The sequence below is a fragment of the Lynx rufus genome, unplaced genomic scaffold (genome assembly GCF_022079265.1).
Source record: "Lynx rufus isolate CCGP_SWC_20201006 ecotype Redwood Valley unplaced genomic scaffold, mLynRuf1.p SCAF_8, whole genome shotgun sequence".
Lineage (NCBI taxonomy): Eukaryota > Metazoa > Chordata > Mammalia > Carnivora > Felidae > Lynx > Lynx rufus.
The window spans coordinates 30,472,490-30,491,101 of record NW_025814896.1 but is presented as its reverse complement, the minus strand read 5'-3'; the positions used below and the strand labels follow the sequence as shown (position 1 = coordinate 30,491,101).

The window sequence follows — 18,612 nt, the reverse complement described above, 5'->3', positions numbered from 1 at the left end:
GCCACCACTCCTGGCTGTGTGTCCATCTAAAACCATGCACAATATAGGACACCTGGGTGGCTCAGTAGGTTGAGCATCCGACTTGGCTCCGGTCATGATAATGATCTCATAGTTTGTGGGTTTGAGCCTCCCACCCAGCTCTGTGTTGACAGCTCAGAGCCTGGAGCCTGCTTCAGATTCTGTGTCTCCCTCTCTCTCTGCCCTTCCCTTGTTCATACTCTGTCCCTCTCTCTCTCAAAAATAAACATAAAAAAATAAAAAAATTTTAAAACATGCACAATAGCTAATGTTCCTAGTGGTTTTGTTCACAATAGGAAAACTCTGAAAACAACCCAAAGGTCCATCAGCAGGAGAATGAGGAAACAAACTGTGGTGTGCTCACATTGTGGAATAGTATACAGCAGTGAAAAAGAGCAATCGGTTAATACACATAACATGGATGGATAAATGGGCACCATGGCTAACTAAGCACAAAGAGTACATGCTATCTGTTCCTCCAGTTGCAAGGTAAAGCAAGGTTCAAAAACAGGCAAATCTCATCTACATAAATAGAAATCATTCACTGGTTGCTTCTGTGGTGGGGTACATGGGAACCCTTGCAGGGGATGGAAACTTCTGTATCTTGATGTGAGTGGTGGGTACATGGGTTTGTGCACATACAAAACTTCATCAGCTGTACACTTAGGATTGTTACGCTTTATACTACAACTTGAAAATGAAAGAATGACAACTGAGGAGTTAAGAGGTTTGGACGAGATCACACGGAAATGCCTGAGTACATACCTGTCTCCAAAGCCAGTCCTCCCAAACTAGATCACGGGAAAATGCCTGAACACTTTCAGATGAGATTTTATTACTTTGTTGGGATATTTCACAACATTCAGCATTTACAAAAATGTTGTTAATGTCACATCTGAACTCAACTAACTGTAATAAAGCCAGCTCTGCTTTGTTTAGCCAAGGCAGAGTGAATGCCGATTGGTTCAAGAATTACTCCTGCCTGCTACCTACTCCAAATCCATGATCTCATATCTAATTCTTGCAGGAACAACACTGGAAGTGTGGTGACTGGCTTCCAGATGCAGTTGCATCCCTGTCTCTACATTTGCCTGGACATCCCAGGACATTAAAAAAAAAAAAAAATACAGCTTCCTCAAAAACACAATGAGGTATTATCTTAGTCCTTTGGGCTGCTATAACAAAAATACCATACACTGGATGGCTCACAACAAACATTTAGGTCTCAGTTCTGGAGGCTGGGAAGTACAAGATCAAGGTGCCAGCACATTTAGTGTCTGATAAGGGCCCATTTGCTGCTTCACAGACAATCTTCTTGTTGTGTCCTCACATGTTGGAAGGGGCAAGGGAGCTCTCTGGGGTCCCTTTTAAAAGAGCACTAATTCTATTCATGAGTGCTTCACCCTTATGGCCCAAATCACCTCCCAAAGATACCACCTCCAAATACCATCACACTGGAGATTAGGTTTCAAAATATGAATGGGAAGAAACACAAACCTTTGGTTAATAGCAGATATAAATGTTTAGGATGGCTATTATAAGACAAACAAACGGAAAATGACAAGTGTTGGCAAGGATATGGAGAAATTGGAACCCTTGTACATTACTGGTGGGAATGTGAAATGGTACAGCTGCTGTGGAAAACAGTATGGCAGCTCCTCGAAAATTCAAAAATAGAATTACAACATGATCCAGCAAGTCTACTTCTGGATACATACCAAAGAAATGAATGCATATATGTATACACACATCCATGACCAAAAGGTAGAAGCAACCCAAATGTCTACTGATGGATGAATGGATAAACAAAATGTGGTATGTACATATAACAGAATAGTACTCATCCTTAAAACGGAGGAAATTCTAACACATACTATAACATGGATGAACTTCGAAAACATTATGCTAAGTTAAATAAGCCAGTCACGAAATGACAAATATTGTATGATTCTACATACGTGAGGTATCTAGGATAGTCAAACTCATAGTGCCAGAAAGTAGAGTAGTCGTTTCTAGGAGCTTGGGGCAACGGAGAATGAAGAGTTAGTGTTCAATGGGTAGAGAGTTTCAGTTGGGGAAGATGAAAAAGTTCTGGAGATGGATGGTAGTGATGGATGCACAACTATGTGAATGTACTTACTGCCAATGAAATGTACACTTAAAAATGGTTAAAATGGTAAATTTTATGTTATGTATATGTTACCACAATGAAAATCCTGGTCTAGGTAGTCTTCTTCTACCTTTTATCTGGGTCCCACATCATCTCATCTATGATATGCTTGCCAAAATTCATAATCCGAAGCCAATCACAAAGAAATGTCAAACCAACCCCAAATGAGGGACATTCAACATTTGTCCAGTTCAATACATTAGCCATTTTGCACAGTAGCCATTTCCTACAAATTAAATAAAATGTAAAACTCAGTTCCTCAGCCCCACTAGCCACATTTCAAATGCTATTTTTGTATGGCTAATAGCTGTCATGTTGTACAGCACAGATACTGTGCGTTTCTATCACTAGTGATCTACACAATAACTCTCCAAAAATGTCAAGGCCATGGAAAGACAGGGAGAGACTGAGGAACTATTCCTGATTAAACAAGAATAAAGAGACGTAACAACTGAAAGCAATGTGGGATCCTGAATCAGACCCCAAAACAGAAAAAAAAGGGGCACCTGGGTAGCCAGAGCGTCCGACTTTGGCTCAGATCATCTCACAGTGTGTGGGTTCGAGCCCCACGTCGGGCTCTGTGCTGATAGCTCAGAGCCTAGAGCCTACTTCAGATTCTGTGTATCCCTGTCTCTGCCCCTCCCCTGCTTGTGCTCTGTCTCAAAAATAAATAAATAAACATTAAAAAAAAGAAAAAAGGACATTGGTGGGATAACTGAGGAAATTTTACTAAGGCTTGGATTAGTTAGTAATATTCTATCTGTGTTAAATTTCTGGTTTTCATCATCGTACTGTGGCTATGTAAGATGTAAATATGTTATTATTTTTGCAACTGTTTTGTAAGTCTGAAATTATTTCAAAATGAAAAAATTTTAAATGAAATAAAATTTAAAATCATTTAGACCCTATCTGGCTATTTATATCAATTATCTCTTACTGTTGACTGCATTCTGCCCTATTTCATGAGTAGAGTTCTTTTTTTTTTAAGTTTTTATTTAAATTCCAGTTCATTAACATACAGTGTTATATTAGCTTCAGGTGTACAATGTAGTGATTCAACACTTCTATACATTACTCAGTACTCATCAAAATAAGTGTGCTCTTAATCCCCATTACCTATATCACCCGTCCCCCCCTCCCTCTGGTAACCAGCAATTTGTTCTCTATAGTTAAAAGTCTGTTTCTAGGTTCCATTCTCTCTCTCTCTCTCTCTCTCTCTCTCTCTCTCTCTCTCTCTCTCTTTCTCCATGAGTTTATTGATCACTGTCTATTTATTAGTGGAAGGGCAAGAGAGTGATCTATATCCCAGGTACCACCTCCCTCCAGTGAGGGCCTTTGGAGTACTCCTCCCCTTTAAAGCTCATAACCTAACAGGTGGCCCAAGTCCCCAGGCCAGTGCTCCAAGGAGGGCTGTGACTCACATGTGATGATTCAGCAACCACCAGCTCACGTTTCCCCCCAGAGAGCACAGTCAGACCCAGAGAATAGTGACTGAGGGCCCCCAAAACAGAAATGTTCTCATGTCTGAGTCCCTTCAGGGAACTCTCCAAGACTGAAAAATAAAGTATAAACCTTGCCTTTACAACCTTGTTTCAGATAAGTTTTTAAACTGTTATTATTTAAACTATTTTATTTTTCACACTGCCAATTTCATTACCAAAAAATTAATTTATTTTCAGTAAAGCTGGAGGAAAATCATATGCTTGTATACATGATATGGGGAAAACCAGAAATGCCTGATGAAGAAAACCAAAATCTGTACTCATAAGGCTACTACTCAAGAAAAATTGCTAGCGACACTCCGGTGTCTTTTCTTCTAGTATTTTCTTTTCTCAAATAATGGGCCTCTGAGTCCTCTGGCTTCCAGAGGAAGCCTTGACCAACCACATGAGATCTCTGGACATAACAGGGTCTGGTAGGAGCTCACCTTACCTCTCAGTGGTCTCAGAAGAGAGCTTGGTCCATGTCAGCTTGTGAGTCAGTCCCTCCTGCAGGGGGCTCCTCCAGGCCTTAGCCCCCATGGTCAGCACGGCCTCCTCACCAGCCTCAGGGCATTGTGTTGCTGGTCACCTGCCACTCAGGGACTGCTGTCTCACCCTTCCTTCTGAGAACCACTGACGTAAGCTGCTTGGCAACAGACATTTACTGAAATTTGTAGGAAAACAAGCAAATGAATACACGGGCAGGACACAGCTTCCAAGTTGCCAGAGTTCCTAAAATTCACAGGCCTCCCGCAATACAGGAGCCTTCCCCCTGACCACATCCCTCCATGGCTCCAGCTTCCTGCCACACAGCTGGTGCCTTGCTTGCTTTCAGCCCCTTTTGCGGTCTCTTGTCATAGGGTCCCTCCCCTAGGATCTGGAACTCAGTGCAGAAAACAGAAACCACTGTAGTTATTTTGTGCATGAAGGGTTTTTTGTTTGTTTGTTTTTGAGAGAGAGAGAGAGAGCAGAGAAGGGGCAGAGAGAGAGGGAGACACAGAATCCAAAACAGGCTCCAGGCTCTGAGCTGGCAGCACAGAGCCCGACACGAGGCTCGAACCCATGAACCATAAGATCATGACCTGAGCCAAAATCAGATGCTTAACTGACTGAGCCACCCAGGTGCCCCAAGGGTCTTGTTTCTTGAAACATAATTTACCTTCTGTGAAATGTATCAATCTTAAATGTGCCACGTGATTAATTTTTATCTAAGTAAATACCTGTGTAACCAGCATCTGGATCAAAATCTACAATATTTCCATTTCTCCAGAAAGTTCCCTTGTACTCCTTTATCAATCTTAACCCCAGTCCATTACTGGATCAAAATCTACAATATTTCCATTTCTCCAGAAAGTTCCCATGTACTCCTTTACCAATCTTAACCCCAGTCCATTATTCTGATTCCATCACCATAGTTATTTTGCCTGTTCCTGAATTTAATACAAATGAAATCAAATAATACATGCTGTTTGGTGTCTGGCATCTTTCACCCTTTTTTTTTTTTTTTTTTTTTTTTTTTGCTATTAGCTTAGTTTCTCTTTTGTATTGCAGTCTCTCCCCTGTCTGGTGAACTTTGTTTGCATTAAGAATGAGGCAATAAAAAGCACTGGGGAAGTTCACTGCACATCCACTGGTTGGCTTCCTTTTGGGGCAGCCAGATGCAGACTGGCCTGTAGAGGAGGCCCTATAGGCCAGAACACAAGGAGCTCATGTATGGGGCTATTCTGTTTCTTTAGAGCATGGGCGCTTAACCTGGCTCAGGCCAATGACCCCTTGGATTGTCTGGTAAAGTTCAGAGTTCAGAATAGTGTTTTTAAAGGAATTAAAGATACACAGGATTACCCCCCCCCCAAAAAAATCCCAATTATATTGAAATACAATCATTAAACTATTAAACAAATGTTTAAGTAGCATTATGCATAAATGATAATCTGAGGTATCTTTATTGTGATATGAAAACACCCATAATTTCTTTTAGCAAGTCTTAGATTCTGCTAATGTCATTGTCGCTGGTGGCCAACATTTAAAAAGGAAGGAAACTACAAAAGGCAATTTTGTAATTGGGGGGTGATGGATATGTTCATTATCTTGACTGTGATAATGGTTTCATAGGTACATACCTATGTCAAATCTCATCAAATTTTACACTTTAAAATACGTGTAATGGTTGGGAAATAAAGAATCCTGTCAACAGCAAGACCCCTGGACACCCACACAGAGGAGAGAAAATACCATTACTGAAAAGGCAGTGAGCTCACACACATGCAGGTATATCACGAGACACTACAAAGCCTAGGGAGCAGTTCACACATTTTATACTTAAATTCTATACACTTAAATGTTCTCTCCTCCCCTTAGGAGACAAATGAATAAACTGGAAGTTTCCTGTCCCCCTCATAAGAGACTCCTGAATTGCTCTTAGAGCTCCACGAACAGAGTTGTAAGACCAGAAGGCCTGCATTGTAAAATCCAGCTCAGGTTATCGAATTCCTGACCAAATGGTCAGGCCTCTGATATTTTTCAAGGTGACATCCTAAGGTGAGGGGAGAAGCAGCTACCTCCCTGTTATTAAACAAAAAAATTGTATTTATTTATCCTTACGGCAGCTCATTGTATGCCATTTGTACCTGATACAACTGCAAACATCTTCAAAAAAAGGGGGGCGATATTAATTTCAGTTAGTGATTAGTGAAAAAGATGTAATTTTTCCCCCACCCAAGTCTGCATCATCCCCTGAATTCTATCTATGGATCCTTTGCAGGTCTGTGGTTTCCAGGTCCCATAATTGTCCCAATGGTGCCCTGACAGTAACAATGTTTCTCCTGACTCAGGGTCTAGCCTGTGGCCACCACTGCCTTGGGGTGTCATGTTTCTGTGGTCTCCTTTCATCTAAAGCAGTTCCTCAGCCTTTCGCTACCTTGATGGTTTTCAAGAGCACAGGCCACAATTTCCTTCCCTTTGGGTTTGGCTAAAGTTTCCTCCTGATCAGATTCAGGTTAAGCATTCTTGACACTCAGATGTGTTGTGTCCTTCCTGCAATCAGGGAGGCACAGCATGATCCCATCATGGGGGATGTTCACTTTGATCACTTGATAAAGGGGGCACCTCCAGGTCTCTCCACTGTAATTTACTATTTCCCCATTTTTAATTAGTAAGTAATCCATAGAAAGGCTCTTCGAGGCTACATAAAAATCTTGCCTTCACCAACCTTTCACTCACTAGTTGTGGGGTCTCGTAGGCACCTTTGTGTGGATCCACTCTAACCCTAATTACATCTAACCCTAGGCATTTTATGTTGGTCTTTATCCTGAATGGGTCATGTCTTCCACTGTGTTTACTAACTCCTCGTCCAAAGACATAGGAAACTTACGGATTTTGCTCATCAGTTTTGTCACCTTAGAACCTCTGCGAGTCAGGAGAGGCTCCTCTCTTGGCCAGAACTGACTTCATTTTCATCACATGAGTACTACAGGAACACATGAGCCAGAAACCTGTCAAAGGGTTTTAATGTCTTTTACTCTTGATCAAGTGTCCACACCAAGCAATGCCCAGAGAGTAAACACTGTGCTGCCAGCTCCAGCTTCAGGCAGAGCCTTTGCTGGGCCAAAGACTTCTGGACCCTCAAGTTGCCATGGCCTGCATAATCAGGGTGGACATAGAAGGTGTTGTTCTAACTACTGTTAGGCTTCATAAACTCAGGCGATTATTTCAGAGAGAGGAGGAGTTCTAACCACTTTTTTACTCACCATTCCTAGGGGCAGAAATCACAGGCCTATGCTAACACCCAATCATAATACTAACCAAAGAGAAAGGTCATTCCTTTTCATTAACAGCAGTGTAGAAGGCAAGCCAGCAGAAGTTCTGAACACAGGGGGACTGTAGCAGGAAACTTGCGAATTTTACACCATTGGTTTCTTTGCTGTAACAAGTAGCTTATCATCTGGGAGAGGGACATGTGATCTTGGGCCTACCATCCTTGAGAGATAGCAGAGGCAGTCTGCTGTTTCCATCTGCTTTCCCAGGAGAAATAAAAAGTTGTTACATGGTGATGTTGCAGACTCCCTGGCCCCAAGGGTCTCTTATAAACCACCTATTCACTCCTGCATTCATTTAACATATTTTGGGTACCTGCTATGTGCCAGGTGCTATGTTTAACTAGAAAACAAGAGACACAATGTAAATCCTCCTGGAGGTGTAACCTGATGGGGAAAAAAACATTAAACTAAATAACACACAAATAAGCATATGTGATGGGTGGAGGGAGGCGGAGAAAACTGATAAATTAAAACCGCTGTATCTGCTTCTTAAGGGGAATATATAATTCATGTCTGGAAGAATACATCTTTCTATGATCCCCTTCAGCTTACAGAGATTAGTGGGGAAGGAGGCCTTGCTTGAGAATTTAATCATTTCCTATAAGAGTTTGTGAGTTCAATGCAGAACATTGAAAATGTGGTTTGAGGAGCACCTGGATGGCGTAGTCAGTTAAGCATCCGACTCTCGATCTCCACTCAGGTCATGATCTCGTGGGCTTGTGAGTTCGAGTCCCACATTGGGCTCTGCATTGATGGTGCGGAGTCTGCTTGAGATTTTGTCTCTTCTTCTCTCTGCCCTTTCCCCGCTTGTGCTCTCTCATTCTCTCTCAAAATAAATAAATAACAGAAAGGAACGAAGGAAGGAAGGAAGAAGGAAGGAAGGAAGGAAGGAAGGAAGGAAGGAAGAAAATATGCTTTGAGTTGCTGCAGATGGAACCCCAGAACAGTCTTTTTCTTTCTCTTTTTTAAGTGGGCACAGATATACTATCAACAGGTAGGCTGGAACCAAGCTGGGTGGGTGATGAGGCCTTACACTGCTCAGTATGAACAGGACAGGGGGGAATGAACAGGAATAAAACAAGACTGCTAACAACAGAGAGTACAGGAGGAAGCATGGGGAGGCACTGCTTAATGGATGCAGTTTCTGTTTCACATGAAGAAAACATGCTGGAACAGATACAATACTGTGAATGTACTTACTGCCACTAAACTGTACACTTAAAAATAGTTAAAATGGTCAATTTTATGTTATATATACTTTACAATAAAAAGGAAAAAAACAATTTTTAATAAAAAGATAAGAAAGAAGGGAGCAGCCTGAAAGCTGATGGGTGGCTGAGGCTCCAGAAGGAACTGAGAGTAAGAACATCCCTTTAGGGGGAATGGTCTAGAGACTCAGAGAACAGAAATGTCTAACAATCAATCTTAAGTTTTTTGCTCTGTTCTTTAGGATAACTCCTCTCTATCCCTCTAACCTTTAGTTAAAGTTTGCTACCATCCAAATGCCTGATTCTGGGGCATCAAGGGAAAGAGCATGTATTTGGAGTCTGGGCAGACACAGCACGACAGGGAGAAGAGAAGAGCCACATGTCTTGAGACCCAAGGGAGCCTGACAACACCACAGAAGCCAAGAAGACAAGAAGTGATGCCTCAGAGACACATATGACGTGCTCAGTGCTCAGTGTCCCCCTGCAGGTGGGATGAGGGCTCGACCAACTGCCACTGCAATACTAAGGGGATGCACCAACTCCACAGAATGGAGGACCTGGAACCATCCAGAAGGCAGAGGTCCGAGTCACACAGGTGAGCCTCAGGAACTTCATAGCCTGCAAGCTCTCTCCTAGGTTAAGCTAAACTGGGTCCAGTGGAGCCTCTGCACTGCCGTTCCTACTGGAAAATACGAGATACATCTTGAGAAAGTCATTTTCCTTTTCTGATGCTTTCAGGGATCTGCCATGTTACAAAGATTAGGTAGTGAAAGGATGGGTGAAACAGATAAAGGGAATTAAGAGATACAAACTTCCAGTATAAAATATGTAAATCACAGAGATGAAAAATACAGATAGGGCATATAGCCAGTAATACTGTAGTAACGTCGTATGGTGACAGATGGTATCTACACTTATGGGGACCAATGCATAATGTACAGAATTGTTGACTCAATCTGTTGTACACCTGCAGCTAATATAACATTGTATGTCAATCATACTTCAACAATAATGATTTTTAAAAAGGATTAGGGAGAAAAAACATAGCCATGGATAACAGGAAAAGGAGAGCCAACTAGTGTTTCACTGGAATCCCTGAAGAGAACAAAACCAATGAAATACAATAACTATTAAAGATATAACTCAGGGACTCCTGGCTGGCTCAGTCGGTGCAGCATGCAACTCTTGATCTCAGGACTGTGAGTTCCAGCCCCATGTTGGGTGCAGAGATTACTTAAAAATAAAAACCTTAAAAAAAAAAAAAGATATAATTCAGGGAAATGTTTCTGAAATAAGAATTTAAATCTACATTTGAACAAAAAACACACCATGTTTACACTACAAAATATATTCTAGTAATATTACTGGAAAATAAAGAATCTTTGGGGCACCCAGACCAAAAAGGTAAGTATACAGGTTCCAAATTATTATTATTTTTTTGAACATACAAGAACTCAGGAATATTGTTCTTACATGGTCATGTAAAAATAGGGAATCAAAGAGGAAAGAAATTACACTGCAGGTTTTCCAGAAAATATCATTAGAGAAAACACCACATGTCAGCACCTATGGGATATAGCTAAAACAGTTGTCAGAGGAAAATTCTTAACTTAAAACAAAAATGCCAATTTTTTTTTAAAAACCTGAAAACAAAAGAATTAAGCACCCTTAAAGAGTTATAGATAACAGAAGGAAATGAAAACAGAAGGAAGGACTTAATAAAAATGGCAGAAATTAATGAGTTAATGCTTTTGCAAGTTTAATGATGGGTACTCAGATTATGATTCTAACCACCGTTTTATAAATGTAAGATATTTCACAGTAATTCTTAGATCTGTTAAATGAACTATAATATACTCATATAATGAGTAAAGAATAAAAAGAATAAGGGGCACCCGGATGGCTCAGTTGGTTAATGTCCAACTATTGATTTTGGCTTAGGTCATGGTCTCACTGTTTGTGAGATCGAGCCTCGCATCAGTGCACAGCCTGCTTGGGATTCTCTCTCCCTCTCTCTCTCTCTTTGCCCCTCCCCCTCTTTCTATTTCTCTCAATAAATAAACTTAAAAAAAGAATAAGAATCCTATGTACTGCTATGAAAAGATCTCCAGGCAACACTGTTAAGTGAAACAAGCAAGTGCAGAACCCTATATCAAGCTGGCCTATAGTGTAAGAAAACAATGCAGGCAGGAAGTGGAATAAGAACCCAAGTTCGTATTTGCTTGTATTTGTATAAGAGAGATAGATATGTAGAAAATATAGAAAGCTATTACCCTTTGGGATAGTGGGGGGAACAGAATGGATGGCACAGAAGTGGGAGCAAGTTTTTCAGTGAAGATTTTTTTATCATTCTGACTTCTAAACCATGTTACCTATTTGGAAAATAAAATTTAATTAAAAAATTCAAGGCTGGCCCAGATGGGTTCACTGGTAATTCTACCAAACATTTAAGAAAGAAAATATACCAATTCTCTCAAATCTCTTCCAGAAAACGGAAGGAGGGGGAATACTTCCTAACTCTTTCTATGAGGCAATATTACCCCAATACCAAAATCAGACAAAGATATTATAAGAGAACTACAGGCCAATATTGCTCATGAACACAGAGGTAAAATATTAGCAAATAGAACCCAACAATGTATAAAAAGAATTATACAACATGACCAAGTGGGATTTATCCCAGGTATGCAAGGCTGGTTCAACATTTGAAAATTAGTTAATGTAATCAATCCATCAGACTAAAGAAGAAAAGTCATATGGTTATAAAAAGATACAGAAAAAGCATTTGACAAAATCTAACATCCATTCATGATTTAAAAAAAAAAAAAAAGTCCCAGCAAACTAGGAATAGAGAGGAGCTTCCTCAACTTAACACAGAATATCTACAAAAATCCATAGCCAACGTCATAGTCAATGGCAAGAAACTAGAAGCTTCCCCACTGAGATCAAGAACAAGGATGTCCCATCTCACCACTGCTTTTCAACACTGTACTGGAAGTGCAATTCATTCAGTAAGATAAGAAAAGGAAATAAAACTATATATGTGGAAGGAAGAAATAAAACTACACCTGTACACAGATGACATGATTGCCTCTGTAGAAAATCTGAAAGAATCAGAAAGAAAAAACTGTTGGGGTTGGGGAATGGCGCCTGGGTGGCTTAGTCAATTAAGCCTCCAACAGTTGGTTTCAGCTCAGGTCACAATCTCACAGTTAGTGAGATTGAGCCTTGAGCTGGGCTAGGCTCCTTGCTGACAGTGTGGAGCCTGCTTGGGATTCTCTCTCTCCCTCTCTCTCTCTGCACCCCCCCCCCCCGCCAAAATAAATAAATAAACTTAAAAAAAAAGAAGAAGAAAAACCTGTTGGAACTAACAAATGATCACAGCAAGGTTGCAGGATAAAAGTTAATGTTCAAAAGTCATTCTCTCTCCTCTATACCAACAATGAACAAATGGAATTTGAAATTAAAAACATATTGCCATTTACACAGGTACCATTAACATCCCCAAAATGAAACTTAGGTACAAGTCTAACAAAATATGTACAAGATTTGTTATGAGGAAAACCATAAAACTCTGATGAAAGAAATAAAAGGAGAACAAAGTAAGTGCATATTCCATTCGTGGATGGGAAGACTCGATATTGTCAAAATGTCAGTTCTTCCTGGGGCGCCTGGGTGGCGCAGTCGGTTAAGCGTCCGACTTCAGCTCAGGTCACGATCTCGCACTCCGTGAGTTCGAGCCCCGCGTTGGGCTCTGGGCTGATGGCTCAGAGCCTGGAGCTGCTTCCGATTCTGTGTCTCCCTCTCTCTCTGCCCCTCCCCCGTTCATGCTCTGTCTCTCTCTGTCTCAAAAATAAATAAACTTTGGGGGCACCTGGGTGGCTCAGTCGGTTAAGCAGCCGCCTTCGGCTCAGGTCATGATCTCGCGGTCTGTGAGTTCGAACCCCGTGTCGGGCTCTGTGCTGACAGCTCAGAACCTGGAGCCTGTTTCAGATTCTGTGTCTCCCTCTCTCTGACCCTCCCCCATTCATGCTCTGTCTCTCTCTGTCTCAAAAATAAATAAACGTTAAAAAAAATTAAAAAAATAAACTTTAAATAATAAATAAAATAAAAAAATAAAAAATGTCAGTTCTTCCCAATGTGATCTATTTGATCTACATATTCAGTGCAATCCCAATTAAATTCCCAACAAGTTATTTTGTGGATTTGAAAAACTGATTCTAAAGTTTATATGGAAAGGCAAAAGACTGAGATTAGCCAACTCTTTATTTTTTAAAATACTTTTATTTTTTTATTATTTATTTTTGAGAGAGAGCATAGGATGGGCAGAGAGAGCGAGACTGAGGATCCAAAGTGGGCTCAGTGCTGACAGCAGAGTCAGATGTGGGGCTCAAATTTATGAACCATGAGATCACGACTTGAGCTGAAGTCAGGATGCTTAACTGACTGAGCCATCCAGGTACCCCTAGCCAATTCATTATTGAAGAACAAAGCTGGAGGACTGACACTATCTGCCTTGAAGACTTACTACTATCTAAAGCAACAGTAATCAAGACAGTGTGGTACTGACAATAAAGAATAAAGAAATTTTTTTCCAGTTTTTTTTTTTTAACGTTTACTTATTTGAGATAGAGAGTGTATGCATGCACACACACAAATAGGGGAGGGACAGAGTGGGAGAGAGAGAATCCCAAGAAGGCCGACTTGGGGCTCACGAACCATGAGATCATGACCTAAGTTGAAACCAAGTGTCAGGTGCTTAACAGACGGCGCCCCCAATTGAATCATTTTAAACCACCACAAGGAGCTGCTGGTTAAAGACTCATAACAGGAGTTTGGTGCCCCACCCATATCCTTTTGGGTTTGACCATCATGCAGCCAGGCCCAGCACCACAATGCCTTTTTCTAGGGGCAGAAAGAGCCAGGTAATTTGTCTTAAGATCAACTCAAAACCACTGACTGAAGAGAATAGCAAACATTCTTAGTCTCTCACCCTTGAAGCAAGGTCACTCAAAAGTGACTGTTGTGTTACAGGCCCCCAAAGGCACTAAGCTCCCAACCCACCCTAGATAATGTACCTGTATGGGCTGCCTTCCCTTCCAGTACTTCCTGGAATCACCTCCCATGTAAGCAACTCGTAACTAATCCTCTAATCCTCTAATCCTCGTCTCAGGCTCTGCTTCTCAGAGATCCACACCAACCTGCCACATTTTGGTACAGAAAACAAGTACTACCACCCAAAGGAGGCCCATAAGGCGACAGGGGTGATATGGGGCACAAGAGCTGGAGACCTCCCAAGACACTTCTTGGGGGCATCTTTGATCATGAAAGCTCAGATACCCAGTTCAGTGCCAAAGAGACACGTACTCATAAGAGCAAATATACATTATCCAAACTTACAGAAACAAAGAATGAAATCACACAATCAGTGCTTTTAATTCAAAACAAGAAAGACAACTTCATCCTGGCTAGACTTCTTGCACCCATCTGATGGTATCTTCTCTCCCTGAAGACAAAGGAAACCTAGCATTATCTTGAGGTTGCCTGGTGGGCAAGGGATGGGCCCAAAGAGAGCTACAGAATCCCCCTGAATGAACGACAGACACATTTGTGAACTGTGGTAGGGCTGGACACTGAGCAGGTCCTCACTGACAAAATCCTTGTTGGTAATGTTGCCTAAGTGAGTGCAAATACAGCAACCAGCTTCCCCACCCTGGGAGTCTCAGGTTCCTTTTGCACTGTGAGGACTATGGGTTTGGAAGGAGAAAGTGGGCTGAGTTCCACGCCTCATGCTCCAACACTAGCAACTGGTGGACTGTTTTGGGGGCTGGCTGCCGGGGATGGGAGAAACTGGTGTCAAGGACAGGTGAGACTGGTCCACTATGCAGTCTAAATGAGTCACATGGCAGCTCCAGGCACAGGATGTTCCGGGATTCCTCCTCACCACCCTTTGCCCAGCCCTCTTTTCTGCCAGCTTGTCCCGTCCACTTGTCCTGGATGTGGTAGCACAGCAGAGCTGGGAGCAGGCTGGGAAGGAGGCCAATGCCAAGATTCACCTGGCTGTGTGTCCATCCATCCCTGTCCTCCTTCCCTGCCCCCAGGAAGCCCCATCCCAGTGAGGGGTCAGCGGGGCCAGGAAGCACTGAGTTCCTTCTCCAGACCCTGGACAAACTGGTCATTGAGGAAGAGCAGTTGACCATGGGGCAGGAAGCGGGCAAGGATGCCCTCGATGCGATCAGCCCTAAGCAAGAGGTTGGTGCTGGGGGTAAGCAGCCGGAGGTGATCCAGAAGGAGGCGTGCCAGCAGCCGGAGTGTGCTCTCAGCCAGCAGCAGGTTCTCATGGGCATCCAGCACCAGGGCGAAGCCTAATGAGAGCACACCCAGCCACACCACTGTCCGAGGCTCCTGGAAAGGGTCCCCTGCTGCCAGGCGGAAGGCCCCATGTGGGGCCTCATGCAGGGGCACTGGCTCATCTGAGGACTGAAGCTGCAGGTCCACGGAGGTCCGGCCAGATGCCTGCTGCTGAAGCTGGCACATGGATTCCACCTGCCTGGGAAGAGTGGGTGGGTCACTGATTTCTGTCATCCTCATGACCACCCCTAAAACTGAGAGGTGCTATTAACTCCATATCTCAGATGTAGAAACTTAGCCCCAGAGAGACTAAGTGACCTGCCCAGGACCACAGAGCAGGAAGCATGAGCCATGACAGGAATCCAGGCTCCCATCTCCAGGCCCTGAACCATTTCACTCCATGTGTTCAAGAGAAGGCAGGTTTTGAACACAGCTCTTTGAGCCAGGAAAGGGCACCAGGGGAAAAAGATCCTGCCACCACTAGCTTCACAGAGGCTTCCTTAACATAAAGAAACGCAAGCCATGAGAAATGAAGAAATGCAACTGGCCTGTCCAACCTCTCCACCACCATCCTGCAACCCTTTCCAAACAAAAAAGAAAGACCGTCCACTTGGCCATTCAGGTTTTTGAAATCACTCTCTGATCCCTCCTGAATCACTTTCTAATTTGGGCCATGCACAGGCTGGTTTTAAAGGCATTTAATTTTCTGTGCTACAGGAGGGGGGTGGAGGCCCAGAGGAACAAGGGGATGGCAAGAGGCTAACACAGGGCTGCCCATTCGAGAATGCTAATCCCCGGACACAAAAGGCAGAGAGGTCAAGAGATTCTGGCACTGGCTGGCTCCATCTGGGTCTGAGATGGGAAGGTCAAGGCCAGCCACTACATCTGGAACAGTATTTCCCACACACTGCTCTTTCAGTGGCTTTCAGGAGGCTCTGGGCTCAGCATTCCCATGTATGACATTCTCACTCCTCCTTAGGGATTCATAAAACCTACAGGCATACTAATGGCCCTGAGAAGTCCTGCACTGCAAAGCATGTTCCAGGATCTGCCTGCCTACACCCAAATCCCAGCTCTGCCATGTTCTAGTTACATAACCTTGGGCAGGTTAAGTTCCTTAAAGTCTCTGTACCTCAGTTTATTCACCTGCAAGGTAGGGATAATAACTGTATCTATCTCAGACGGTTACAAGGATTAATGAGTCCATATACGTGAAATGCTCAGAACATAAACTCTTAGCACGTATGTACAGACTCAATAAATGCTAACTATAATAGTTAACGATGATGACCGTACTGTTATTATTTCTTTAACCCCTTTTCACATAACGCTTGTGAACAACTGTGGACAGCTCATGGAAACACTACTCTAAAACTCTGTCTCTGCTTCTTAGTCTGATTCTCTGTGCCCCGCAGAAAACCTATCATTATCAGGCCTTCAGTGAAGGCCCATGTGTTACCTGGCCACAGCCAAAATCTGCTCCTTTCGAAGGAGCCTGTCCCTCTCAGCACCATGCAGCCGTGGGTCATCAGGTGAATTCTCGGCACCAAAGACGCAGGAGTAGAGCACTCGGCAAAGGCCCGTGTCCTGGGCCTGCGGAGCCCGCAAGTTGTGGATGAGGAAGGCGTGGACCATAGCTCCAGGGCAGGCACTACAGGGAAGCCAGAGACCTCAGTGAGATGGGTGTTAAAGTCACAGGGCAGCCACAAGGCAGCATGTCCAGAGGCTGCTGTGGCTGGTCACTGGTGCTCCTCAGCTACCCAAGACACACTCCCCGCCTCGGCATAATGGTGTCTGGTCAGCAGCACTTCTGCTCACAACAAAGTCAATGGTGAAGAAATCTCAATTGCTTCTCTGCCTTTTGGCTAAGGTCAAGTGAAGAAATCTCAGACAGCCCCAAACCTACAAAACTACAAAACAAATGGCCAGGAATCTTCAAAAAGAGTCAACAGAAGCTGGGGAGCGCTGCTCCAGACTGAAAGAGACTAAAGAGACAAGGCCAGCTGAACGCTGCCTGTGTGTGGGATGTGTGTGGGGGATCCCCAGCCAAGAAAAGGGTAGTTTCAACGTACAGCACTAGTAGGGCAACTGGAAACATTCTAGATAATAGTCTTGACCAATGTTACCTAATTTTGAATGTGGGAGAATGTTCTCGTTTTTAGAAAATACACACTGACATACCTCTAAACATTGAGCTAAAATGGCATCGTATCTGCAGCTAACTTAATCATCAAAGGGTATGAGATAGCTCTTTATAAGAAACTCTTGAAATTTTCTGTAAGTTTCAGATTACTTAAAAATAAGGCTACTAAGTAACGATACTAATAATAAGGGTGTCTGGCTGGTTCAGTGGCCAGCCAGGGATGGAAAGGCAGCGGGTACACAGTAAACAAATATCTGTTATCTGTGATTAAGGGTAAATAGATCGTCAGTTTAGACTGGTCAAGCAGGAAGGTTCGCGAAGACGCTCTGAGAGCGGGAGCCAGCTGACCCGGCGCTGACCTCCGGTGACCCTCCAGCGGCAAGAAGAGCGCGTCATCAGCCTCCGCCACCGCGTCTCCCCTGCCCACAAAAGGTAGCGACAAAAACTCTCACGTCACTGCCTCGCGCAACCCTGTGGCGCAGGGCATTTGGGGGGTTGTAGTTTCTTGCTCCAGTCAGACAAGACCTAAGCCAGGCACCCCGCCCTGAGTGTGCTGTTCCTGAGCCCCGGGGCCGCTGTCCTCCAGGCGTCGTACTCACCCTTCCTTCCCTGCCTGCGGACTTCTGCTAACAGGCCGCAGGACCCGGCAGTGGGAAAGTAATGGCGGCTGCGAAGCCCCTGGGCGCTTGCGCACGCCGGTCGCGAGAGCGCGCACGAGGTGACGCGCGCAAGGTGGGCGTGACGCGCGCAAGGTGGGCGGGGCCCGCGCGCCCGGAGTGCTGCTCCGGTAGTGGGGAGGGGCGGTGTTCTGACACCCAGGCCCCCGGCTAGGGCAGCTTTCGCCCTCCGGTCAAAGACCCCTTGCTTCGAGCTCCCAGCAAGGCCCATGCCCATTATTTCCAGACAGGGTATGGGTGTTCCTACTCGGAGCCCCTGGACCAGCCGAGCCCCAGGCCACAGCCCCCGTCGACCGCGAGAGGGCGCAGCGACCCGGCATGTGAACCTTCCGGAAAAGGCCGGGCGGCCGCGTAGTTGCGAGCAGGAGGGGTTCGGACCCCGAGGTCCCTGCGAGCCTTCTGAGGCTCGTGGGGCCTAAAGGTGCGGGGCTTGTTCTCAAACTGGCCATTATGCGTGGGAGTCAGTGGGGTGCCTGTTAAAATGCAGGTTCCTGGGGTTTACTTTTGGAAATTGTGACTTCAGGACAAAGATGCATATTTAGGCATTTCTTCGGGGAGGGTTTAGGGTTGTGGGTTCCTGAGGTGGGTTAAGGCCAGGGTTCGGCTTCGAGTAGAATGATTAAAATTTATCCCTGCCCCCCCCATCCCCCTAGCCCACCCCTGTCACAAGCTGTGTGTTCCTGGCAGGTGAGTCACTTCGTTGGACCCCAATGAAGGGTTTAGTAGGCTGACCAGTTTTTCCTTTCGTA

General features: G+C 44.1%; 1 protein-coding gene across 1 annotated transcript; it reads right to left on the bottom strand.

Annotated features, from left to right (window-relative positions):
• Nucleotides 1-14,104: 14,104 nt before the first annotated feature.
• AP5S1 (adaptor related protein complex 5 subunit sigma 1) lies at nt 14,105-17,857 on the bottom strand. The gene is made up of 3 exons (XM_047068412.1): nt 17,786-17,857; nt 16,503-16,694; nt 14,105-15,242 (listed from the first exon to the last, which is right to left on the bottom strand). The coding sequence occupies exons 2-3, from the start codon at nt 16,676-16,678 to the stop codon at nt 14,816-14,818; spliced, it is 603 nt and encodes a 200-aa protein (XP_046924368.1). The 5' UTR covers nt 16,679-16,694; nt 17,786-17,857; the 3' UTR covers nt 14,105-14,815.
• Nucleotides 17,858-18,612: the final 755 nt, after the last annotated feature.

Coding starts and splice junctions, on each gene's coding strand:
- AP5S1 (XM_047068412.1), bottom strand. CDS start 16,678: ATGGTCCACGCCTTCCTCATCCACAACTTGCGGGCTCCGCAGGCCCAG. Junction 15,243..16,502: donor CAGATTTTGGCTGTGGCCAG/GTAACACATGGG, acceptor CACTCTTCCCAG/GCAGGTGGAATCCATGTGCC.